Here is a 27073-nt window from a genome sequence, read left to right on the forward strand (position 1 = left end):
TGAGAGTGTTACTAGCAAGGCCAGCATTTATTGCCCATCCTTAATTGTCTTGGAGAAGGTGGTGACGTGCTACCTTCTTGAATCATTATATCCATGTTGTGTAGGTACACTCACAGTGCTGTTAGGGAGGGAATTTCAGTCTTTCCTAGTGAAGAAAAGGGGATATTGTTCCAAGTCAGGATGATGTATAGCTTGGAGAGGAACTTGCATCTGGTGTCCTCGTCATCTTGGGTAGCAGAAGTTGCGGGGTTGGAATGTGCTGGCGAAGGAGGCTCGGTGAGTTGCTCCAGCACATGAATGCTTTTGGATTGTTATGTGAAGTCAACTTGCTCAGGGAAGCAAACTTGCCACTCATGCCTGGTCAGGGCTAGGTGTAACTCCAGGCTCACAATATGCGATTGACTCTTAATGTCCACGGGCAAACTGGGACTGGGCAACAAATACTGCCATGCCCTCACCCACATATCAACTGGGTTAATCATAAGATCGTAAGGAACAGGAGTAGGGCATTTGACCCATCGAGCCTGCTCCACCATTTACTAAGATCATGGCTGACCTGAATGTGGCCTTAACTCCACTTTCCTGCCTGCACCTCCATAACTCTTGACTAACCCTTTGATTGACTCCCTTGTCAATCGAAAATTTATCTAACTTAACCTTGAATATATTCAATGACGGGGCCTGCACTGTTCTCTGGAGCTAACATGCTATATAGTGCCACCTTCTTAACATGATAAAATGTCTCAAGGTGCATTACTAAAGGGAAGTGTTTTAACATGGAGCTTGAGGTACTGGGAGCAGGTGGAAGGTACAGTTCAAGAGAGAGGTTTTTAGAAGGCCAGTGAAGGAGCAGAAAGGTGGAGTGATTTGGGGCAGGAAATCTGAGTGCAGAGCCATGATGGCTGAAAGCTATGTCAGCATTGGTGGAATGGAACATGGGCAGAGACTCAGAGGTCCAGACCCAGAAGAGCAGAGGTACACCAATAGGTGACTTAGCAAGAAAAGTGCCAAGGAAGCTTCACTTATCGTTGGAATATTAAGAGTGATATGTTTGCCTGGCTCACCTATCTACCCAATTTTTGTCTTCACTGCCTGAGCCCATTTTCATTGAACTCAACATTGTGGCCTTGACAGGATCGCTCCCTTATTCCATGACTGAAAAGCTAACATGGTTCTGGCTGCATTCTTGCCCTCACCAATCCACCACCATAATGCCTGTGCCCCTGACTGTATTCCTGTCCCCTGACCTGCTACCATAATGCCCACCTGGCATCGTGGCTGGTCCCTACTCCATGGCTAGCTCCTGGCCACCCGAAGGATGCCATCTAGCTACTGTCCAGCATTAGAAGCCGAGACACAAGCGAAATAGAATCAGGCAAAAAAGCAGAGATAGAAATAGCCAGAATGGGGCAAGAGGGAGAGGCAGTGTAGCTATGGAGAGAGAAGCAGCATGTAGAGATGAAAGTAAACAAAGCAAGAAATGAAAAGAGACAGAGGAAAGCATTAATGCATGAAGAGCAGGCCAGATTGTATCCTCCGTCTCAACATTGTTATGTCGAGGTCACCCAGACACCGCACTTTGTTTTAATGTGATGCGATGTTTTTTTAGAGATGCAGCTTGAAATTGGCTAGAAATCTTCATTTTGCAAAGTTCCCTAATTAGGCAACATTAAACTTTGGTCTTTGCGCCTGTGCTTATTTAATAGAAACTAGAGCTAAAGAGACTTGGTTCCACCTTGGCTGCGGATTTGTCAGTAAACGTGGTACATAACTACTGTCAGTTCAAAATACGTATCATCTGACTTGGATGATGAATAATTCCGAAACCCTGCTGGAATACTTATATTTATAGTTCACTCATTCATTCTCCTCTTTCCCATTCGTAAGTTTAAATAAATTTGACACCTGGTTATAATTTGAACATCTTTTCACAATTTTGTCTTTTAATGTAAAATGATTACCATTTGTATTTGAAGTGTTAAATAACAGTTCTATAGTTTAATGCTATTCTAAAGGCATAAACACATGAAGGTGTGGAATATATTAAAAGCCCCAAGTTTTAAATTATGAAAATTTTCTTTTACAGCCAGGAGGTTTATTTTAAAAATATACAGGTTGATTAAGGATCTTTGCTTTCATCTGTATGTGACAATGTGTTTGATTAACCAGGTGCGTTTTGTTTTAATTTTGCCATAGATTTTAAATCTTGGTCGAATTGCCCATTTCCTGGAGAAGGCAATGCAGCCTCCATCAAAGGAAGCTGTCAACCTGGCTGTGACCCATCTTAAAGAGCTGGTAAGTATTTGCTGACCTAAAGTCAGCTAACAGGCAAGCTCAGCTCCTTTTGCTGGCTGACTTTGGAACTGTAAAGCTACTGTTACAAAGTGATTTTCCTTTTACGCCTCAGTGACTGTGTCAGTGCAACCCAAGTCCAGAGTGATAGAATCATAGCACAGAGGGAGATTGTCGGCCAATCAAGTCTGTACTGGCTCTTTGGCAGGCCTATCCAAATAGTCCCACTCCCCTGTTTGTTCCCCCTATCCCTGCAATTTTTTCTCTGTCAAGTATTGATCCAATACCCTTTTGATAGCTATTGTTAAATCTGTATCCACCACTCTATCAGGCAGTTTTTCCTAACCGCTCAATGCGTGAAAAGGTTTTTTGCCAATAGTTTTATATCTGTGCAGTCTGGTTATGAATGCTACAGCCATTAGAAACAGTTTCTCTTTAGTTACACAGTCGCAGCCTGAACTGACTCTGGGATGCAGCGGAATGAGACACACTGCAGTTAAGAACCTTGTTCCACTGCATCTTGGAGTCATTGGGCAAGGCAAGGATTAGGTCAGTGTTTGAGAGGGCAGCATGGCCAAATATTGTCTTAGATTTATTTTCCTATAGTGAGACTGTGCTTAGTGAATTAGATTGCCCTGTGACTGATTATCTTTGTTAACCCCGTCTGCTGTCTTAACATTCCAATCACCCGGCATTTCACACAGTGGCTGCAGTATGTGCTATCTGCAAGATGCCCTAGCAACCTGGCAAGGCTGCTTCCACAGTTCGTCCCGAACTGGCAAGCTTCACCATCTAAAAGGACTAGGACAGAAATTTCTTGGGAACGTCACCACTTCCAAGACCCCCTCCAAAGAGCCTACAAGCTTTGGACTATTTTTCACTGAGTCACAATCCTGGCGCTTGCTATCCAACATCATCATGGGTGCACCTTCACCGTACGTTTTCGAGAAGAAGACCTGCCATTACCTTCTGGAGGGCAACTAGGGGTGGGCAATAAATACCTGTCTAGCTTCTGAAGTCAATATGCCAAGTGTGAATTTTTTTAAAAGTGACAGAAAATATGTCTGAAAATCTATTTCCGTCATTATCATATAATTACAACATTGGCATATGTATTCAGAATCCTTGTTACTTCTGTCATGAAGTACTGGAAGTGGAGACAGGGACCAGTGGAATTTTTTTTTAGTTATTAATTCTCAGAATATGGGTGTCACTAGCAAGGCTGGCATTTATTATTGGTGGTGAGCCATCTCCTTGATTCCCTCCAGCCTGTGGTGAAAGGCCCCCCACATTGCTGTTAGGTAGAGAGATCCAGGATTTTGATCCAGCAGGCACGAGAGAGCAACCAATATATGCCCAAGTCAGGATGATGTGTGTGACTCTGAGGGGAACTCTGAGGTAGTGGCCTGCCCATGTAGGCCGACTGACCTTTACCTTCTAGCTGGCAGAGGTCACGCGTTTGGACGGTACTGTTGAAGAAGATTGAGTGAGTCGTTGCAGTGAATCCTGTGGATAGCCCACTAGTAGTGGAAAGAGTGGGATGTTCCTTTTTCACTTGCGCATCTCAAAATGACCTAAAATGAGTGGGAAGAGCTCTGAAAAGTCTGAAACAATGTGCAGGGTTATGGGATTAAGGCAGCAGAATGGCACTGGGCAACATGCTCATTCAGACAGCTAATCCAGACGTGATGGGCCAAAGGGAGGAGGCAGTGGTGTAGTGGTATTGTCAATGGATTAGTATTCCAGAGATCCAGGGTAATGCTCTGGGAACCCAGGTTCGATTCCCACCACGGCAGATGGCAGATAAAAATCCGGAATTAGGAGTCTGATGACCACGAAACCATTACCGATTGTCATTAAAAACCCATCTGGTTCACTAATGTCCTTTAGGGAAGGAAACCTGCTGTCCTTACCTGGTGTGGCCTACGTGTGACTCCAGACCCACAGCAATGTGGTTGATTCTTAAATGCCCTCTGAACAAGGGCATTTAGGGATGGGCAATGAATGCTGGCCTAGCCAGTGACACCTACACCGTAAAAACAAAAGGCCTCTTTCACTGTAACATTTCTGTGATTCTGTGCGCAGGCGATCATGACCAGAATGATGAGTGTTTTGTTTTGCTACTTTTTCTTTTGTAACAGATTGTGTGATGTTTGCAGAGCTTTCTGAAGATTTTTAAATTTCCTTTTTCCCTTTCTGACAGAATGCCTTGGACAGGAATGAAGAGCTTACTCCGCTCGGCGTCCATTTAGCCCGTCTGCCAGTGGAGCCCCACATCGGGAAAATGATTCTGTTTGGAGCATTGTTGTGCTGTTTGGACCCAGTTCTCACCATCGCAGCCAGTCTCAGTTTCAAGGATCCGTTTGTGATCCCATTGGTAGAGTGATAAGATTATTACCCAAATGATACAAAGGCTAAAGGGCTTAAATCATGAGAACATGTCGCATTGACTAGGCCTGTATTCCCATGTGTATAGAAGATTAAGGAGTGATCTGAAAGCTTGATTCAATGATTTGATAAGGCAGATTGAGAGAAACTATTTCCTCCGAGAACAAGGGGGCAAATCCTTTAAAATTAGAGCGAGGTTATTCAGGGGTAAAGTCAGGAAGCAATTCTTCACACAAAGTGTAGTGGAAACCTGGAACTCTTCCAACCCCCCAAACACTGTTGAGGCTGGTTGAATATTTCAAATCTGAGATTGATCTCTGTAAGCAAGAATATTTAGGATTATAGAAGCAAGGAAAATAAGACTCAAGATACAGACCACAATGTTCAAATTGAGTAGCAGAGCAGGCTCAAGGGACCCTCTTGGTTCAATGTTCCTATTAGATTTGCTCTCAGCTTCAGCAGAGCTATACATAGAGAGACTTGCAGCTGGGGCATTGGCCATTCAGTTAAACTATTACTTTGTGAGAGGTGTTGATGTTGGTATATCTCCAATTTATTTACTCAATGATAGTCTGGTCACGTTGTGGGCTTATTCCTCACGAAGCATTGTAATACTGCATTAGGGCAAATTGAATAGAAATCAGGATGCAACTACTTATCATGTTATCAAAATGCCTTTTCACACAATGAATTACTTCTACAGTGCAGTCATAATCAATGTAATGGAACAGTGGAGGAAAATGTTTAAATATGCACTATTTTAGAGGGCTTCTTAGAATTTTTTTGAGAGTGAAAGTTCTTTCCCTAACAGGATTGCAAGGACCGAGAGGCATCGACCTAGGCACCGGAAACGACAACGGCTAACACAGCCCTGTCAATCCTGCAAAGCCCTCCATAGTAATATCTGGGGGCTAGTGCCAAGATTGGGAGAACTGTCTCACAGATTAGTCAATCAACAGCCTGACATTGTCATCCTCACGGAATCATATCTTACAGATAACGCCCCAGCCACCACCATCAGGACTCCTGGGTATGTTCTGCCCCACCAGCAGGGCAGACTGAGCAGACTTGGCTGTACAGTTGTATACAGTTGGGAAGGAGTAGCCCTGGGAGTCCTCAACATCGACTCTGGACCCCATGAAGTCTCATGGCATCAGGTCAAACATGGGCAAGGAAACTTCCTGCTGATTACCACGTACAGCCCTCCCTCAGCTGATGAATCAGTGCTCCTCCATGTTGAACACCACTGAGAGGAATCACTGAGGGTGGCAAGGGTGCAGAATGTGCTCTGGGTGGGGGATTTCAATATCCATCATCACAAGTGGCTCAGTAGCACCACTACTAAAACTGACCAAGCGGGCTGAGTCCTAATGAACATAGCTGCTAGATGGCAGTTAGTGAGGGAACCAACAAGTCAGAAAAACGTACTTGAACTCATTCTCACCGACCTGCCTGCTGCAGATGCATCTGTCCATGACAGTATCGGTAGGACTGACCACCGCGCAGCCTTTGTGGAGACTAAGTCCTACCTTCACATTAAAGATACCTTCCATCGTATTGTGTGGCACTACCGACATGATATATGGGATAGATTTCGAACAGATCTAGCAACTCAAGACTGGACATGCATGAGGCGCTGTGGACCATCAGCAGCAGCCGAATTGTACTCAACCACAATCTGTAACCTCGTGGCCCGTCATATCTCCCACTCCACCATTAGTCAAACCAGGGGACCTACCCTGGTTCAATGAAGAGTGTAGGAGTGCATGCCAGGGGCAGCACCAGGAATCCTAAAAATGAGGTAAAACCTGGTGAAGCTATAACACAGGACTACTTGCATGCCAAACAGCATAAGCAGCAAATGATAGACCGAGCTAAGTGATCCCACAACCAACGGATCAGATCTAAGCTCTGTAGTCCTGACACATCCAGTCGTGAACAGTGGTGGACAATTAAACAACTCACTGGAGGAAGAGGCTGCACAGATATCCCCATCCTCAATGTTGGGGGAGCCCAGTACATCAATGCAAAAGATAAGGCTGAAGAATTTGCAGCATTCTTCAGCCAGAAGTGCCGAGTGGATGATCCATCTCTGCCTCCTCTGGAGGTCCCCAGCGTCACAGATGCCAGTCTTCAGCCAATTCAATTCACTCCACGTGATGTTAAGAAACAGCTGAAGCCACTGGATACTGCAAAGGCCATGGGCCCTGACATTAGTACTGAAGACTTGTGCTCTAGAACTTGCTGCACCCCTAGCTAAGCTGTTCCAGTACAGCTACAACACAGGCATCTACCCGGCTATGTGAAAAATTGCCCAGGTATGTCCTGTACACAAAAAGCAGGACAAATCTGGCTTGGCCAATTACCGCCCCATCAGTCTACTCTCCATCATCAACAATAGTAGTCATCAATAGTGCTATCAAGCAGCACTTGCTTAGCAGTAACCTGCTCACTGACGCTCAGTTTGAGTTCTACCAGGACAGCTCAACTCCTGACCTCATTACAGACTTGGTTCAAGCGTGGATAAAAGAGCTGAACGCCCGAGGTGAGAGTGATGCATCAAGGCCACATTTTACTGAGTATGGCATGTAGGAGCCCTAGCATACTAGAGTCAATGGGAATCGGGGAAAACTTTCCACTGTTGGACAAAGGAAGATGGTTGTTGTTGTTGGAGGTCAGTCATCTCAGCTCCAGGACATCACTGCAGGAGTTCCTCAGGGTAGTGTCCTTGGCCCAACCATCTTCAGCTGTTTCATCAATGACCTTCCTTCCGTCATAAGGTCAGAAATGAGGATGTTCGCTGATGCTTGCAAAACATTCAGCACTATTCACAACTCCTCAGATACTGAAGCTGTCCATGACCAAATGCAGTAAGACCTGGACAGTATCCAGGCTTGGGCTGACAAGTGGCAAGTAACATTCATGCCAGGCAATGGTCATCTCCAACCAGAAAGAATCCAACAATCGCCCCTTGATGTTATCAACATCCTGGGGTGTTGCCATTGACTAGAAACTGAACTGGACCAGTCAAATAAATACCATAGCTGCAAGAACAGGTCAGAGGCTAGGAATCCTGCGATGAGTAACCCACCTCCTGACTGCCCAAAGCCTGTCCACCATCTACAAGGCATAAGTCAGGGGTGTGATGGAATACTCTCCACTTCTCTGGATGAGTGCAGCTTCCACAACACTCAAGAAGCTTGACACCATCCAGGACAACGCAGCCCACTTGATTGGCACCCCATCCACAAACATTTACTCCCTCCACCACCGACACACAGTAGGAGCAGCTACAAGATGCACTGCAGGAATTTACCAAGGCTCCTTAGACAGCACCTTCCAAACCCATGACCACTACCATCTAGAAGGAGAAGGGCTACAGATAGATGGGACCATCACCACCTAGAAGTTCCCCTCCAAGTCCCTCACATCTTGACTGTCGCTGGGTCAAAACCCTGTAACTCCCTCCCTAACAGCACTGTGGGTGCACATGGACTGTAGCAGTTCAAGAAGGCAGCTCACCACCATCTTCTCAAAGGCAACTAGGGATGGGTAATTAATGCTGGCCCAGCCAGCAAAGCTCACATCCCATGAACGGATAAAAAAAAACCTGTGTAAAATGTTAGTAGTTTCTTCAGTGGCGAATAAGTGCTGCAGGCTTAACCTTCCTGTTTTTGTGCTGCTGACAGGGTAAAGAGAAACTGGCAGATGCAAAACGCCGAGAATTGTCCAAGCAGTCTCGGAGTGACCACCTGACTGTGGTCAATGCATTTAAGGTAGGTAATGCTTAAATATACAACAGAGGCATGCTGAAAACCTGAAGTAGAAACAGGAACTGCTGGCAACTCAGTTTGTAAGCCAGCACTTCATAGTTGAAATGATGAATAAATGTTTGAAGCCTTGTCTCTTTGTCAGAAACCCATGGAGCTACTGCTCTTACCTCATTTTTTAAAAAAATTGTCTAAAAACTTGTTAACAATATTGTCCTCTGAGGCTTTTTATGTTTTGAATTCTTGTATAAAGGGTAAGAAAGATTCAAGTTTCTATAGCATCTTTAATGACCTCAGGTGTCCCAAGACACTTAATAGCCGCTAACGTACTTTTGAGATGCAGTCAGCGTAGGAAACGTGCCTCCCATTTGAACACAGCAAGCGCCTGAGAACAGTAATGTGATGATGACCAGGTCATCTGTTTATAGTGATGTTGGTTGAATGATAAATATCGGCTAGGGCACTAGGGAAAACACCCCTGCTCTTTGAAGTAATCCCACAGGATCTTTTACATTCACCTGAGGGGGCAGACAGGACCTTGGCTTAACGCTGCATCCGAAAGGCAGCACATCCAGATGTGCAACAAACCTGCAGCACTCCACTGGGAGGGTCAGTTTTGATTTTGTGCTCACATATCTGAAGTGGGACTTCAAATGCACCCCTTCCTAACTTCGAGGTAGGAGTTCAACCCACTGAGCCATGGCTAATGTGACTATCTTCAGCGATAATGGGCACAGTAACACAGAGTAACATGTTACGAAATTTTGGCTAAATGCAAAGTTGGGGTGCAGCAAAACTTTTACTCTAACCGTTCATAAACTGAAATGGTTTTGCTGGGAAGTGGGTAGGGGGAAGGTTTGCATGCGGTCCTTTACCTCTTGTGTTGAGTTTTGAATCTGTAGTAGGGGATTGTCCTCTGTTTCTGACCAAACAAAGAGTGCGAATCCCAATGAGCTTTTTTCTTTTTCCTCAGCTCCGGCACTAAGACCCAAAGTTAGTCGGCTCCCCACACCCGATTACCACAGCCGGTCAGTTTGCTGGATAACTTTAGTTTGGTTTTATATCCCATGGAATTTTTTTTTTCTGTGTCTTAGGGATAGCACTCCAGAATTCCATCTCATTTCTCTGAAAATGGGAAGCAGCTGGCTTTTCCTTAGCGTTGTAGACTGCCCTCTGCTGGAAAGTTTGCTTGTGTAAGTGAAGACAGGGTCAGGCATGTCCGTGATGACACTGGTGGTTGAATAGCCTACCAATGTTTACTCACTTGTGTAGAGTGGGATTCATCCAAGGTATTGGCAGTTGCCTGATCCCAGTTATGAAAACCACCTTCAGGAGGAGATAATTGGGAGGTAAAAATCAGCAATGTCAATTAGCAGATTTCTAACATGAGTGTGACCAGTTGTAAATCACTTTTACTTCAGTTCTAAGAGTTCATCATTGCAAAGAATAAGCTGGGGGTAGTGGAGGTGTCAGCGATTTGCTTCGTGGAGAATTTTTGCTAATTTCCATTTTGGTTTTCACAGATTGTAATGTCAATAGTTCTGACAAGGATTTTGACGTATGCCAAATACTTTTCGAGATTGGAGTTTTAGTGCAAATTTCAAAATGACTCAGAGCCACCATGTTTGATAGCGAGCAACACTGAGTGGCACCATCAGTTTCATACTATGGGTGTCACCCTCATGCCTTGGGTGTTATCCTGCATTTTTGTTGCCTATAACATGCTGCTGCCGTTGTCAGTCTCAGTCACCCTCTTGTTTGTCATCTTGTATTGTCCAACTATCCTTTCCTTTCTTGTTCCTCTTTACCTTTGGCCTCTGCCTTCTCTCATCATGCTTCATCAGATTTGAAAGTTGCAAATGTGACTCCTCTAATCAAGAAAAGAGAGGGACAGAAAGCAGGAAACTACGCACCAGTTAGCTTACTACCTATCATAGAGAAAATGCTTGAATTTATTATTAAGGAGATAACAGCAGGGCACTTAGAAATCTCAGTGTGTTCAGGCAGACTCAACATGGTTTTGTGAAAGGGAAATCATGTTTCACTAATTTATTGGAGTTCTTTGAGGAAGTAACAAGCAACATGGATAAAGGGAATCCTGTACTTAGATTTCGTGAAGGCATTTGACAAGGTAACACATCAAAGGCTGCCACACAAAGTAGCAGCTCATGGTGCAGCAGGTAACATATCAGCATGGATGGAGGATCGGTTAGCTAACAGGAAACAGAGCAGCATAAATGGGTTAGTTTTGGGTTAGCAAGATGTGACGAGTGGAGTGCCACAGGGATCCGTGCTGGGGCCTCCACTATATACAATTTATATCAATGACTTTGATGGTTGCTAACTTTGCTGATGACACAAAGATAGGTAGGAAATTTCTGAAAAAAGCAGTCAGAGTCAAGTTAAAAGCAAAATACTGTGGATGCTGGAAATCTGACTCAAAAACAGAAAATGCCTGGAAAACTCAGCGGGTCTAGCATCATCTGTGGAGAGAGACACAGAGTTAGCAAAGGGCCATACGGACTCGGAATGTTAACCCTGTTTCTCTCTCCACGGATGCTGCCAGACCTGCTGAGCTTTTCCAGAATTTTCTGTTTTTGTTTCAGATTTCCAGCGGTCAAATTGCCTGGTTTAAATTTCAAACAATGCTTGGCAGTTACTCGTCAGTCACATTCAACTATGTATCCTCCATGGCAGTGCCTTTACCAATCAGTCCACTTGTCAACCAATCAGCGCCCTCATCTCATACAGTATAAATATGTTGTTTCCCCTGACATTGGTAGTTTCTTGCAAATCGTCTCGATGAGTGCAAGACAAAAAGTTTCAACAAAAAAGTCCCTCGTTTTTTCATCGGTACTCAAGTTCTGTGCTACCAAACGACTATAGGTAGGAAAGTAAGTTGTGAAGAGGACATATGGAGGCTGCAAAGGGATATGGATAGGTTAAGAGAGTGGGCAAAAATTTGGCAGATGGAGTACAATGTGGAAAAATGTGAACTTGTCCACTTTGGCGGGGGAAGGATAGAAAAGCAGCATTTTATTTAAATAGAGAGAGATTGCAGAACTCTGAGGCACAGAGGGATCTGGATGACCTCGTACTAGGAATTACAAACAGTTAGTATGCAAGTACAGCAAGTGATTAGAAAGGAAAATAGAATGTTGTCATTTATTGCAAGGGAGATGGAGCATAAAAGTAGGAATGTTTTGCAGCAGTTGTACAGTGAGGCCACATCTGGAGCACTGTGTACAGTTTATTTAAGAAGTTGTATAAATGTGTTTTTAGAAAGTTCGCTTGACTGACACCTGAGATTGGGAGTTGGCAGGAATGTGGTTTATCTTATGAGGAAAGGTTGGACAGGCTGGGCCTGTATATATTGGAGTTTAAAAGATTGAGAGGTGATCTTATTGAAACATATAGGATCCTGAGGGGATCCAACAGGGTGGATGCTGAGAGGATGTATCCCCTGGTGGGAGAGACTAGAACCAGGCGATGCAATTTAAAAATAAGGGGTTCCCCAGTTTCAGATGAAGATGGAAATGAAAAAATCTTTCTCTAAGGATCGTGAGTCTAGGGAACTGTCTTACCCCAGAGAGTGGTACAGGCAGGATCATTGAATATTTTCAAGGCAGAAATAGATAGATTCTTGACTAACAAGGGAGTCAAAGGCTATCCGGGGTAGACGTGAATGTGGAGTTGAGGCCACAATCAGACCAGCTGTGATCTTGTTGAATAGCGGAGCAGGCTCAAGGGACCAAATGGCCTACTCCTGCTCCTAATTAGTACGCTTGTATGTTTGTCTTGCCTTAGATGGTATTCCCTCTGTCTCTCCATGCAGCCAACACATTGGGCCTTCCTTTTCTTTTAATAGGGTGAGCATTGTTCTTTCATGTATTTACCTTTAAAGGATTCTGGCAGGTTGTTTTCTTGACTGATTTGCCACAGCCAATACTGTTGCAACCTTCCATTGAGTGTGGTCTGATTGATGAATGTTTCTGTTTTCAGGGCTGGGAAGAGGCAAAAAGAAGAGGTTTCAGGTCAGAGAAAGACTACTGCTGGGAATACTTTCTTTCTCCAAACAATCTGCAGGTAACGAACCTGTGTAACAATCTGTGATTTTTCTCTTTAAAACAGCGAAGGTTAAATGAAGATTTATTGCAAGCGTTCAAAAGTATGAGGCTTTGGATAGAGTAGATGGGGAGTAATTGCTTCTATTGTTGGGTGGGTCAGTAACCAGAGGATCCATATTAAGGTAATAGCCAAAAAAGCCAGAAGAAAGGTGAGAATTCCTTTTATGACCAGAATGCACTGCCTGAGAGGGTGGATAAAACAATTCAGTAGTAACTTTCGGATGGAAATTCGATTTGTTCTTGAAAGTAAGAATTTGCAGTGTTAATAGGTAAGAGCAGGAGGATTGGGACTAATTGGCTGGCTCTTTAAATGAGCTGACACAGGCATAATGGCTACCCTCTTTGCTGCATGATTCTATAATTGTGAAATGGTCATGAGAAATAGACGTCAAATCAGGTCAGAAACAATTAGAAGGAATGACCAAAGATTGGATTTAAAATGCTATTTATAGAGGTGAGGGAGTTGGAAATGTGGTCAGATTTATGAAGTGAGTTCCAGAGAACAGACACTTGGAACACCCACCTCAATTTCTGTAGAACATAACCTTGAGACTAAGATCAATAAATGTTTTTGTCGGGTAAAAGTATCAAGGGATATGGAGCAAAGGCAGGAAAGTGCAGTTGTGATACAGATTAGCCACGATGTAATTGAATGACAGAGCAGGTACCGAGACCCAAATGCCCTCTTCCTAATGTTTCTGTGAGACATCGTCATGTTGTGCAGTACGCTGATGCCTTGTTATCTGTATTGCACTTATAGTCACTTCTGTGCCTAGTCTATTGCTGTACCCTTTGTGTAAGACGACTGGGTGGGCTCTCTAGCACACTCCAATTTCCATTATGTGTGTGGGGGTCCTCCTATTAAGGTGGTTGAAGAAGGCTTCAGGCGTGCTGGAGAAGTGTTTTGAAATAACCTTTTACTTATTGCGTCACTGCAGATGCTTCATAACATGAAAGGACAGTTTGCTGAGCACCTGCTGGTGGCTGGCTTTGTCAGCAGCAAGAATCCCAAAGATCCCAAGGCAAATATAAATTCAGGTAATTAACGGAGGGAAAATCTATTAAAATCTCAGCAGGGATGAAGCCGTTTCTAATCTTCTTGTTTTCCGGTCACTCTTCTGGAATAATATCTGTTCTGTTCCAACAGACAACGAGAAGTTAATTAAAGCTGTGGTTTGTGCTGGCTTGTATCCAAAAGTGGCAAAAATACGACCAAGTTTCAGCAAGAAGAGAAAAATGTGAGAAAATTACTTTTCATAATCAACTTGACAATGTGAACCTGAGTCATAAAGAAAAGGTGCTCACTAATAAATCCAACAGAGAATTCAGCCAAATTTTCTTTACCCAGGAAGGGGTTAGAATGTGAAACTGGTTATTACAAAATGTAGCTGAGGTGAAAAGCTTGGATACCTTTTAAGGGGAAGCCAGATAAGTACATGGGAGAAAGGAAAAGAAGAATATGCTGAAAGGATGAAGTGCAGAAGGATAGGAGGAGGCAGAGCATTTTTGGACTGAATGGCTTCTTTTCCTGCATTGCAAATTCTATTTATCCTGGGTAATAAGAATGCCACTGGGTAACCTGCTCTCGAAACCCTGCCGTAACATCTCTGTCAACAAAAGACTTGAGACTTCAGTTATGGCTCGTGTTCATAAAGAAGGCCATTTGGCCCATTTGACTTCATTCTTCCATATTTACCACCCTGTTGCCTTTCCCTTTGCAGTTTTAAATTTAACCTGAAAGAAATGAGTAGGTTTGACATGTCTTCTAAACTACAGCATCTCAAACTGTGTAACATTCCCCTTAGCACTGGCCTGAAGTATCAATCGAGGCTGAGGTCCTGTTGCAGGCCCGAGTGTGACCTCTGACCCAGAGGGGAGAGTGTGACTTGTTGAACTGACACTCGACAGCCGGTTGACACTTGCTGGATCCGGCTTGTTGGCCCCATCAAATTAATGTCTTTGCTTAGGGTTGCTGCTGTCCAGCTATATTGCCTAATATATAAATCATGTTAGATTACTTTTATAAATGTGTGCAGTGAGGTTGTTAATGGAATTATCCGGCTGCTGTGTAATATCTGTGTGAAAGCCAACGTTTGAGTTTTCTTTTTTGTTTTTGGAAATTAGAAATTTAAACAATTGTACAACATGTTGCTTTAATTGTCAGATATTTATCGGTGTTAATGTAGCCTGTTTGTTTATAATGTTTAGCTTAATTGAAATAAAATGCGGAAGGGACAGAAATGCAGTAAATACAATTTAAGCTGCTTAGGCCTTTTTGAGTGTTGTTTTGCAGCTAGAGTTCCAGGGTTGTCTGTTGGTCAGTTCCCTGTTTTGTCAGCGTTCCTTCAGTTCTCAGATGCAGCATTAGATGGAGTATAGTGCAAAAATTATGTACTTGGCCCATTTGCTTTTTTCTGGAATGACCGCTGAACAAGATGGAAGGTGAAGCAAGCTTTGATCCTCACAGCACCATTTTCCTGTCAAAGGAGAGTGCTTCCCTTTTTGCTGAGTTTCCTATCTCCACATGAAGGCTGCTCTTAAAGCTCCTATTGGGGTTAAACGCACTGATCACCCTCAGGGTAACTCGCACAAGTGGTTAATCTCTGATTATCGGCAGCCCATTTTACATTGATGAGAAAGGTGTCAAAATCCAGCCTCATCTCCCCGGTCTATTTTCATGAATATGCAAACATGTGCACACATGCAGACACAATCTTTCACACGTCCTCTCACACACATTAGTGTGTGCACTCATGCAGTCACACGTTCACATACAGTTAGATAATCAAAGTCAGTACTCACTGTCACACTCCAGAAGAGGTAAGAGGCTGTCAGCCAAGTATCCTGCTTATTTTTTTCCCCCTCTCCCTGGCCCAGGTTAGTTATTAGAGACCAACTCTAACACTCAGCTCAACTCACTCAACAGAGATGAGGAAGGGATTTCCTAGCCTGAAAGTCTTAGTGACACCCTGAATGATACCTTTGCTCACACAATCAGACCATTTACTCATCATTAGTGCTCACTGGATGGGATGCAAAAGCAGAGTTCCTCCTGGTTCCTTCACCACTCTTGAGGGTGATCCGTCCCACATAATGAAATACATTTTTCTTTTGGACATACAGAAAGTGTTTTATTAAAAAGAGGTAGAAATTTTTAAGATTTGGTGGCGCATTTCCTGTGACCCTCTTGTTCTCCACTAACATCAAGAGGATGAAGCCCGCAATCCCCAGCAGAACAACACAATCTCTGAGTGTTTGTGATTCTTCCATCAAAGCTATGGCTGACAATCAGGTGACACCCCACTCTCCCATCCCAAAGGAAATTCGGCCCCATTGCCATTACTTTTACACGAACCTTAATTAGACTCCAGGCATCCTGGTGACTTGTTGGTTCTCATCTTTGTACTTTCAGGGCTAAAGTCTTCACCAAGTCAGATGGAAGAGTCAACATTCACCCAAAATCTGTCAATGCCGAAGAGGGTGAATTTGAGCACAACTGGTTAATCTACCATTTGAAGATGAGAACAAGCAGCGTAAGTGTTCCTATGAAAGTCTCCTTCTCTCTGTCTCCCTCGCTCCTTGTCTAAACCACTCAGATGTGTTAGAGTACAGTTATTCTATGGATGTAAGGGGTTTTCCACAACCTATTGCTCCTGCTGGGGAGTGGTCCTTCCTGACACCTCAGCCTGTGATGTGTTTCTTTCAACAGGCCTGAGAGAGCAGCATTTTGATTGTTCTCCACGGTGCACTTGCTCGAAGCACTAGATTGTGGTATCGAGCCTGTGGTTTAAGGTTTTAGTGAAATATTCTTTGTTCCAAAGCCCTCGTTTTGGATTCAGACTACATTTGGAAGTATCATGCCCGCAAAAATTCCAACCCCTGGCTTTCTTTGGGAAGCGCTATTTTAGTTTTGCCATGCAGTTCATTCATCTCCATCTCTTCTGCCCTCGGCCCTTCTCAAAGAGATTCTTGGGGCTCTAACATCAGCTGTAACAATAAGAGCCGTGTGCTTTCCGGCCTTTCAGTGTACCAGCTTGATGGTAGCATTCTGCTCTCTAAGTCAGATGGGTTCAAGTCTGAGCACAGAGAATTGAGCACAAAATATAGACACATTCCTAGGGCAGTATTGAGGGAGTACCACACTGTTGGAATAGTGCAGTCTTTTGGTGAGATGCTAAGCTGAGGCTGTGCTCTCGCGCGCTATCTTAAAGAACAAGGGAGCGCTCAGCAATGCCCTGGCCAATATTCATCCCTTGACTAATATCACTAAAACGGATTATCTGGCCATTATCACCAATGCTCTTTGTGGGAGCTTACTGTGTGTAGCTTGGCTGCCATGTTTCCCTTCATTACAGCAGTGGCTACACTTCAAATGTACTTCTTTGGCAGTGAAGTGAGTGCTTTGGCTTGTGAAAGACACATGTATAAAAGTTCCTCAGGGTAGTGTCTTAGGCCTAACCATCTTCAGCTGCTCCATCAATGACCTTCCTTCCATCATAAGGTCAGAAGTGGGGATGTTCGCTGATGATTGCACAATGTTCATCATTTATGACTCCTCAGATACTGAAACAGTCCATGTCCAAATGCAGCAAGACCTGGACAATATCCAGGTTTGGATTGACGAGTGGCAAGTAACATTGTCCGGCACTTGTGTGGCACGAATGACAATTTCCACCAAGAGAGAATCTAACCATCGTCCCTTGACGTTCAGTGGCGTTACTCTCGCTGAACCCCCCATGATCAACATCCTGGGGTTACCATTGACCAGAAACTGGATTGGACTAGCCATACAAACACTGGCTACAAGAGCAGATCAGAGGCTGGGAATCCTGCAGCAAGTAGCTCACCTCCTGACTTCCCAAAGCCTGTCCAACATCTTCAAGGCACAGGTCAGCAGTGTGGTGGAATACCCTCCACTTGCCTGGATGAGCGTAGCTCCAACAGCACTCGAGAAGCTTGACACTGTCCCAGACAAAGCAGCCCACTTGAATGGCACCACATCCACAAATATTCACTCCCTCCATAACTGATGCACAGTGGCAGCTGTGTGTACCATCTACAAAATGCATGTTAGAAACTCACCAAGGCTCCTTAGACAGCACCTTCCCAACCCACAATCACTACCATCTAGAAGGACAAGGGCAGCAGGCACATGGGAATGCCAACACCTGGAAGTTCCCCTCCAAGCCACTCACCATATATTCCTTCAGTGTCGTTGGGTCAGAATCCTGGAACTCCTTGCCTAGCAACACTGTGGGTGTACCTACACCACATGGACTGCTGTGGTTCAAGAGGGCAGCTCACTACCACCTTCTGAAGGGCAATTGGGGATGCCCACATCCCTTGAATGAATAAAAAAACTAATTCGTTCTTTCCAAGGTGGGGGGTGGAGAGCAGAATTCCTGGTCTTTGGAGGACAGCTTTGTAGTGTTTCTGAAGTACAGCGTGACCATTCAAGCCCAAATGCGCTTACTTTGGGAGCATTTAGAGAAAGCTGGGTGCCTGGGGAGTATTTGTCCTTTTGGGGCACACGTCACCCTCCCTTCTTTCCCATTGCAAACTTTGAAATAACACCCTAAGTGTTTGCAATGAGCATAACCGGGGAACATTTATCACTAATTTGTTTGACGCACATTTCATGCCTAAGGTTTATACATCAATGTGAAAAAATTCCTGTAAGTGTAACGGTGGGTTGGCTTTCAGAGTTAAAATGATCACGGGTACTTAATTGGGAGATAGTGAATCAGATGCTCATTTCACACTCCGCCCGGTATTTTCCTTTTTTTAAACTTGGTTGGCTTCAGTAGGGGAAGAAAATTGAGCGGGTGTAAAATGGAATGTTGATTCACCAGCACCTGTTTTCTGCTACACGCACCTCAACCCCCACAAGGCTGATTTTCTCTCTTCCCATAATGGGGAAAAGGTTTTTTAATAAGAAAACAAAAGAACACAGGGGTCTGAAGTTCAGAACCAGCAGTGCTGGCCTGGGGCATTCAGCAGGGTGCAACCCCCTGTAGATTTTCCTAAATGCTCCCTGGATGACGACCTGCTGAGGATCTAGTGGGCACGTTTGATACTGAATATTTTCCTATCCTTGCCAGATCTCACTCTGTGTCTAGAACTAGAACGCATCTGATCGCCTGGTTCCCAACTGCAGCACCACTGCAGCGTTTAAGTAGTAGCTGGCCGTTGCGCGGGTCTTCCATATCTATGTTGCTGCTGACTTGCACTTACTGAGGACCTTGGTGTCTTGACTGTTTTACAGATCTACCTGTATGATTGCACTGAGGTCTCCCCTTACTCCTTGCTGTTCTTTGGAGGAGATATCTCGATACAGAAGGAGCAAGGCCAGGAGACCATCTCTGTGGATGAGTGGATTGTGTTCCAGTCGCCATCCAGAATAGCCCATTTAGTAAAGGTAAAAAAAAAAAACCAAATCGAGAGTTGCATTCTGACAGTGGATTGAAATTCAGACTAATCTTTTGCTTTCGGATCCTGATTCTGGCCTGCTGTGCGTTTGCAACATGTTTTTATTTGAGAAATTCATGACTGCACTGTAGATTTGAAACCTAGTTTAATGTGCTAATTCGCCAAATCATTCCTCTTTTATCATCTCCTGATCCAGGTCAAGGGCCGTTATTTTGAACCTCGGGGAGAGCTGCCTGTAAACCTCGTACTTGTTTCAAGAAAAAAGTTTATTAGTTAATTACAAGGGGATTTTGCTTGAGTAAACAGCGATAAGCAATGAGGCTAATTTTGTTTTAACATAGTGAGTTACTGCGAACTGTCAGCGAGTTTTTGGAAAGTGTGTAGGAGGCAAATTCAATAGTAGCTTTGGAATTTGATAAATACTTGGAAAGGAAACAAAATTGTAGTGCTGTGGGGAAAGAGGAGGAAGCTTTGGGTCTAAATGGATCGTCCTTTCAAAGAGGGTGGCACAAGCACAATGAGCTGAATGACCACCACCTTGGTTGTAAAATTCTATGATCATCAGTAGGTGGCTGATATAAATACGGACTCTGCAACTGCTCAGCTCCCTAGGCTCACGGGCAGCTGAGTCGAAAAGGCTTTTCATTTCTTAATTCATTCTTGGGATGTGGGTGTTATTGGCGGGACTGGAGTCACACCTAGGCCCAGACCGGCTAGATTTACTTCTCTGAGGGGCACTAGTGAGCCAGTTAGAACGTAACATAAGAAATACGAGCAGGAGAAGACTAAATAGCTCATCAAGCCTGCTGCGCCAATCAATATGATCATGGCTGCTCTTGGGCTTCAACTCCACCTCTCCACCTGCTCCCCAGATTCCTTGATTCCCTAACAGACCAACAATCTGTCTCTCCTAGCCTTAAATGTATTCAGCAATGGATAAATAGCAAGTAGTGGTTTGAATTGGGTTGTTTAAGACAATCTGATGGTGTCACTTTTGCTGATATCTTTTTACTTCCAGATTTCTTTAAACTTGAAGTCAAACCCTCAACTTACCATGGTCGGATTTGAACTCTCATTCTCACAGATTGATACAGCACAGAGGGAGGCCATTCGACCCATCCAGCCTCTGCTGGCTCTTTGAACAAGTTATCCAAATTGTCCCCCTCCAGTATTTCCTGGAATTTTAATGCAGGACTCAGGTCAAACAAGGAGGGCCTCTTTTATTCTCTAGAAAAGGGAAAACCTGGAGATGACCTGTGCTGGAGGCCCTTGAGGATTATCAAAGCGATTTGATAGATAAATGTAGTGGTGTTTACATGTGTGGGTGAGACCAGAATTAATGGCCATAAATACATGATAGTGACTAATAAGATCAATCGGGAATTCAGAAAAAAATCCTCTATCAGGAGACTGGTTGAAGAACACAAGAGTTAGGCGCAGGAATAGGCCAGTCGAACCCGCAAGCCTGCTCTGTCATTTGCTAAGATCGTGGCTGAACTGATTGTGGCCTCAACTCTACTTTCCTTCCTGCCCCCCATAACCCCCAATTCCCTTGTCAGTCAAAAACCTGTCTAACTCAGCCTTGAATGTATTCAATGACCCAGCCTACCCTGCTGCTTGAGGAAGAGAATTCCCCAGTCTAACGACCCTCTGAGAGGAAAGAAATTCTCATTACAGTAAAATGTGGAACTCTCTACTGCATGGAGCAGCTGAGGTGAATAGGATAGACAAAGGAAAGGGTAATAAGCATTTGGGAGAGAAAGCAATAGAAGGATATATTGATGGGGTTGGATGAAGAGGGGGCGGGGGGGGGGGTGGCCTTGGAGAAGCATAAATGAGTCAAATGGCCTGTTCCAATGCTAAGCTACTTTGTAATGCTAGCCTAATAACATACCACATCCTGGGTTAGGAAGATGCAAATCGGCTGATCAATAGCCAGTGATTTCCTCTGGAAAGTGCTTGTGTTTTGAACTTTGGGTGAGAATTTGATCAGGCTCAGCCTACTCTTGCTCAGTTCCACGGCTGACTGATGCGTGAGGTAGATTCTGCCGGGTAACCAGTTCATGTGCAACTAAACCCCAGCAGGAAGGAGATAGGGGAGAAGATCAGTAAACCACTCTGTATGTGAACAATTTCCCAGCCTGACACCTGTAACCACAGTGAACAGAATTAATTTAGATCCAATATATAAACATGTTTTGATAGCTGATTGTGAATAATAACATCTGGAATTAATGAACTTTTGACCTTAGAATTATCAGATTAATTGTAGATTAATTTGTAGATGGACTGTCATTTTTTATATATATTTCATTTGAACATAGGAATAGGAGGCCATTCAGCCCCTCGAGCCGATACCATAGCTCTATCTACCTACCCATCTTAGTTCTGTTCCCTTTAATATGCTTGCCTAACAAAAATCTATTAATCCCATTTTAAAAATGTTCACTGGACCCCCAGCCTCAACAGCTTTTTGAGGGAGCGTGTTCCAGATTTCCACGATCTTTTGTGTGTGGAAGTGCTTCCTGACATCACCCTTGAATGGCCTGGCTCCAACTTTTAAGGTTATGGTCCCTTTGTCCTGGATTCTCCCTATCATAGGATATAACTTCTCTATAATTGGGAATGCTTCAACTTAGTCTTCTGTACCCACAGAAATACAACCTTGTCCATGCTGTTTGCCCTTATAAATTAACACTTTTAGCCTCAGTATTTTGCTAAGGAATCTGTGCTTCACACCTTCCAAGGCCAGTATATCCTTCCTGAGCTTCAGTGCCCAGAACCTGAATGCTGTGATCCATTAGAAATAATAATGGACGGCATGTTTCTGTGACAGGCACAGAGAAACACTCTCTTATATCAATTAAGCTGTACTTAACCCTGAAGTGTGAAACAATGAGACGCATAGGTACATTGTACAAATGGGTAATCATATCCCTCATTAAGTTATCAAAGTCTCAATTGAGCTGATTTGTGCTCTTCAGCCTAATTATATCCTTTGCAACATGATCGTAAGTTGCGGGCTGCAAGCCTGATAAATGAATCCTCAAACCAGTTTCTAGTTTAGAATTAATTCTCTCAATTTTGCTTTGCACTTTATAGGTTATAGTTGGAGTTGAGCGTTATAGTCAGGGCCACAGTGTCTGCACTCGTCACATTCTGTCTTTATTTCCTCGGGATACTGGGAGTTTCCCTGGGGTTGTGGAGAATTGCACTGTTTTTTTTTGTAGAAACTAAAATCCTGAAGGATTGATAATGATTCAAGAACAGGGCAAAATTCAAAGCTGTAGCTACTGACAAACTGTCCAGACGCTGTTTAGGAGAACCCATCACTCACAGTGACTTCCCCATTTTTATTCAAGCTGTTTCTTTTACCCTTTTCTCCCCTCAACTCCTCGAGGTACTGAACCTGACTGTTGTTTGAGACGTAGTTCTTCAGATGCTTGGCATTTTTGCCCCACATTGATCATTCTTTACAAACTTAGTGTCAGTGACTGTGAGGGGTGCTACCTCCAAGCCCATTTCTGGCCTCCCTTGAAATTCATATACATGCATTTCCCTGCATGGGTCACTGGATAGTGATGAGTTGGAATTTCTTTTTTTCCCCCACACACATTTCCTTAACCTGCCGAATCGATGACTGATTGTAGCATTCGCAATGCTGCAGTTGTTTGAGACCTGCTAACTTCACAAGCCTGGAACTGATTGGGTCTGCTTAGCTCAATAGCACAGAGGCACTGAAACATCAGGATCACTCAGTGGTTATCTTATCAAGACGTACGTGGGTGCAAACTCTCACAAGCTTGCTTTTCCAACACTGTAAGGATCACCTGGAAGGTCTTTAGCCCTTTTCCTCTAATTAGAAATTGCATCTTATGAAAGAAAAGCTAGTCCAACGAGATTTCCTCTGGCCAAATGCAGTTGAAGATTTAATCAGATCTCTAGATTTTGGTTGTAGGCTTGCACTGTTTAATATAGACTTGTATTCATGCTGAGGCCTTTCCCTCACCACAGGACCTGAAGAGGGAACTAGATGCCCTTCTGCAAGACAAGATTAAGAAGCCCCGACCTGTGGATTGGAATAATCGATCGAAAGACTGTGCTGTCCTTTCAGCAATCATAGACTTGATAACCACACAAGACAACGCCAACGCAAAGAACTACACACCCCGATTCCAGAGCTACTGAAACCACAATGCCTGTCACCAGTTTTCTAGAGGGGTTCAGGCTGAACCTAAAACACTTTATTGTAGCTCACAAATACAGAGTTGTTTTGTGTCATTGACATTTTTTGACTAACTGAACAGAGGTTTTGGAAAATATGCCCGAGGGTCTCAGTGGTAAGATTGCATTGGCCTGTGCATGTAGAATAAAATGCCCGGTGTGTTTAAAAAGTGTAACTACGTTCTGCCTTAGATTGTAGACCCTACAGAGAAAGAGGGATGCAGGTGTGACACCTTGATGATCTAAGGCAGCTCTCCTGGATAGCTTTGTTTTTCATTTGTCACCTCCCAGAATAAAAAGCTGTGCTTTCCAATTCTAGGTTAAAGTGGAAAAAACCCCCCATCCCAGAAAAGTTCAGAGGTTAGACTTTTCTTTTAAGATTGAAATGAAGGTTAAGTAAGTTAGAGTAAGGACAGGAAATACACACAAATCTAACAGTGTCAAGAGTAATCTTTAGGAGCAGACCCCTTATCAGATCCCTGGGTTGACCTGAAATTATACCCAAGACATTAACCCTTCCTTTCTCCTTACAGATGTTGATGCATCTGCTGTCTGCTTCCAGCACCTGCATTCCTTTTCATTCTCTTTTCTGTTTACAGTATGTTAATTTTGTGATGGGAGGTACTTCTTCTGAAATGTAACCTTTTTTGCATAACTCCCAAGTGATGGAGGGGAAAGCTTCATGCCGTTTGTTAATTTAACATCGGTCCAGGGTGAAGCAGCAGGTGCTCTACATGGTTTTACTTTTAATTTAACTGTTGTTAAAAACAAAATGACAAACAGCATGAGGCAATTTAGAAAAAAATTGACTCATGGACACTGTCATCTGTTACATCCAAAAATCCAAGGGAAAAATCAGAGGGGCGATCGTCCATTTGACGGACTATTGTCCTTAATCACATATCACCCAGCATCTCCTCTCTTATGGGTTGTCACTAACTGAAACTGTGGGGGTAATTTTAACATAACTGCCTGATGGGAATCCCAAGGGATCCACTGCAACATCGATTTTACACCCCCCCACCCCCTCTAACCCATCCCCAAATTTCTCGTTCAGTTCAGTTGAGAGCGATACTGACCAGGGGTGTAAAACCAGCATTGTCATGATGACCGAGTTAGGTTAAAATTATCCCTGTGTGGTTCAACTGCCTGATATCAGTGGGATCCATTTCAGGCTCTGGGCCTGAAGATAGGACCAGGATGAGACCATTTAGCCCCTCAAGGCTGTTCTGCCATTCAGTGAGCTCATGGCTGATCTGCAATGACTCCATATACTCACCTTTGTCCCATATCTTTTAATAGGGTTTGTTAACAAAAATCTCTCAATCTCAGATTTAAAATTAACAAATGACATGGCATCAACTTCCAAATTTCTTCTATGCTTTGTGTGTAGAAGTGTTTCCTAAATTTACTCCTGAAAGACCTGGTCTGATTCTTTAGACTATGTTCCCTAATCCTGTACTCTCCAACCATTGGAAATAATTTCTTTCCCTCGACTCCTATCAGTTCTCCTTAATATCCTGAAAACTTTGAAATCACCCCTACCCTTCTAAATTTCAAGAAATACAATCCTAGTTTGTGCAATCTCTTCTCACAATTTAACCCCTGTAGTTTTAAAGACTTAATTTTTTTTTTATTCTGGTTGGATTTAGCCTCCATTTCCGTGTGATGTGGGCATCACTGGCTAGGTCAGAATTTATTGCCTATCCCTAACTGCCCTTGAGAAGGTGGTGGTGAGTGCTGTCTTGAACCGCTGCAGTCCAGAGGGGCCTTATCTTGCCATTGGCCCGAGCACACCGAGCAATTCAGAACATTGCAGAAGTCACAGCTCCGGTGTCCTCTATCCAATGTGCCATAATGTGTGGGCGGCGGGGGGGGGTTGGCTACATGATACAATGGTTGGATTGATCATGGCACCCTTGCTGTCAGTGCTGCTTTGAATCCACCAGTGCATATTGTGGATTGCGAGCAAATACCATGTAAGACTCTTCCGCAAGCATTTCCTAAACTCCAATCCAAGTCTTGAGCACATAATCTAGGCTGGCTGTACAGTAGTTTGTGGGGTGCGTCTTTGTCAGAGATTAGGTGTTAATCTGCCCAAGATTCAGTCAGACATTAAAGACCCCTTTATTCAAAGAATACTGAAGTTTTCCCCGTGCCCCTGGTCAATATTCTTCTCTAAACCAACATTGCCAGAGAGTGATTTATCTGGTCGTTCACCTCAATGCCACTTTCGTGATCTTGCTGTTCACAAAATGGCTGACGAACATACCCACTTCATAATAACTTACTAATGTAGTATGTTTAGCAATTCAATCAGTTCAGCATGTTTCTGAGCGAGATTGAGGTGTTACAAAAAAACAAGCCCTAGCATTTGGTTGACATTTAAGCACTTCCCCTATGTTAATGCATTGAGTACGTTTGCCTGGCTGTTGCGCAGAAATTTACATTGAACTTGTGTCTCAGCTGATTAGCGCTTAACTGGGGATTGGTCCCAATCCCCTTTGCCATCATTTTTAATGTATTGACAATGTATCACTGCTTCTACTCATCTCTCTGACAGGCAATCTATATATACAGAGTCAGAGGGGTAAAAGCTGTTGACATAAAACTGTTTCATCAGGCAACAGAGAGATCATTAATGGCTCAGCCTCACTCCCCAATTCTTTATGAAATGCTGATCAATCATAGTTATCTCAAACGCCCATGGGATGACTTGACCATATGTTCCAAAAAAGGACACGGCTCAAGCTTTGGAAACTTCTCCCTCCCTCGCTCAGTGTTTTGGTGATTGTAATGACTTAACTTTCAAAGGAGCAAGATTTGGTCTAATGATCCTAGAGGTTTCCATTAGAATTCCAATTTCTGGGCATTTAGTATGTATCAGTAACTTTGTGCTCGATTCACTAGTTCAGCTCACATATCAACGAGCTGTACCCAATAGTAAACCAATGGTATAAACCATGGCAAAATTAACGAATTGCCCAAACCCTTTTTTTTTGTTGGAGAACTCCTGAATTTTGGGCAAAATAAAGGACAAAAGGGCAAACCTTTTGTTATTAGTGTAGTCTTAAGGCTCAGAGGGAAAGAGAGAGCAAAATTAAGCAATGTCGAGGAAGACTATTAGAGATTATACATTAAAGGCAAAATCTATTCGTGTACCTGTGCTCATGAGATGTTCAGACCATTGACATTGCAGTCTGCTGCACAGTGTTGTGTTTGGGTGCTGTCAGAATGCCCAGTGCCCTCTGTCATGCTGTAGTCGTAATCATTCCTGGTAAGTGAATAAAACACACAATGCTTTTTCTTTCCAATGTCCTGGCTTGAATTTTCTAGTTTCTGTTTTGTAGACTGTATTTATTTCTGTGATGGTTATTAAGATGCCGATGGCTGTTCTTTTTACATAGTCCAAGAATTTGTATTTTTTTTCCCCTCCATTAAAATCCTTACTGTACCTAAACCACCTTTAGTTTCTTGCCTGCCGTCACTTCACGTTGAGCTGCCTGCTATGTATGAAATAATTAGGGGAGAAGATGATGGAACGTTGCAGATGTTTTGAGGTCAGTGGGGTGGCAGGTTTCGATTGGTTTCCTTGCATTCATTAAAATAAGAAACTCAATTTTTCCTGAATTGCTGGATCTCATGCATGGCAAGGATGGAAAATATTTTGATGTTGGATGTGGATTGTGGTTAATTGCGACACTGATTGCAGGAAGCAAAATAGTACACATCCTGGAATTCTGAAAATAAAGACAGAACAAGGTGGAAAGACTCAACAGGTCAGGCAGCAACTGTGGCCAGTCATCGGATTCCCTTTCGCAGGGACCCAGAGAACTTCTCGGG

At 43.6% G+C, this 27073-nt stretch overlaps 1 protein-coding gene across 1 annotated transcript in view; it reads left to right on the forward strand.

Moving 5' to 3' along the window:
• Window positions 1-26690, forward strand: part of dhx36 (DEAH (Asp-Glu-Ala-His) box polypeptide 36) — a 146268-nt gene extending 119578 nt beyond the window's left edge. The window contains exons 17-25 of the mRNA XM_041174160.1: window positions 2197-2295; window positions 4496-4669; window positions 8370-8456; window positions 12453-12536; window positions 13516-13615; window positions 13725-13815; window positions 15990-16110; window positions 18843-18995; window positions 23021-26690. Of these exons, the coding sequence (XP_041030094.1) occupies window positions 2197-2295; window positions 4496-4669; window positions 8370-8456; window positions 12453-12536; window positions 13516-13615; window positions 13725-13815; window positions 15990-16110; window positions 18843-18995; window positions 23021-23194 (1083 nt within the window). The 3' untranslated portion in view covers window positions 23195-26690. The remainder of the gene's footprint in view (window positions 1-2196; window positions 2296-4495; window positions 4670-8369; window positions 8457-12452; window positions 12537-13515; window positions 13616-13724; window positions 13816-15989; window positions 16111-18842; window positions 18996-23020) is intronic.
• The last annotated feature ends 383 nt before the right edge of the window (window positions 26691-27073 follow it).

The sequence above is a fragment of the Carcharodon carcharias genome, chromosome 2 (genome assembly GCF_017639515.1).
Source record: "Carcharodon carcharias isolate sCarCar2 chromosome 2, sCarCar2.pri, whole genome shotgun sequence".
Lineage (NCBI taxonomy): Eukaryota > Metazoa > Chordata > Chondrichthyes > Lamniformes > Lamnidae > Carcharodon > Carcharodon carcharias.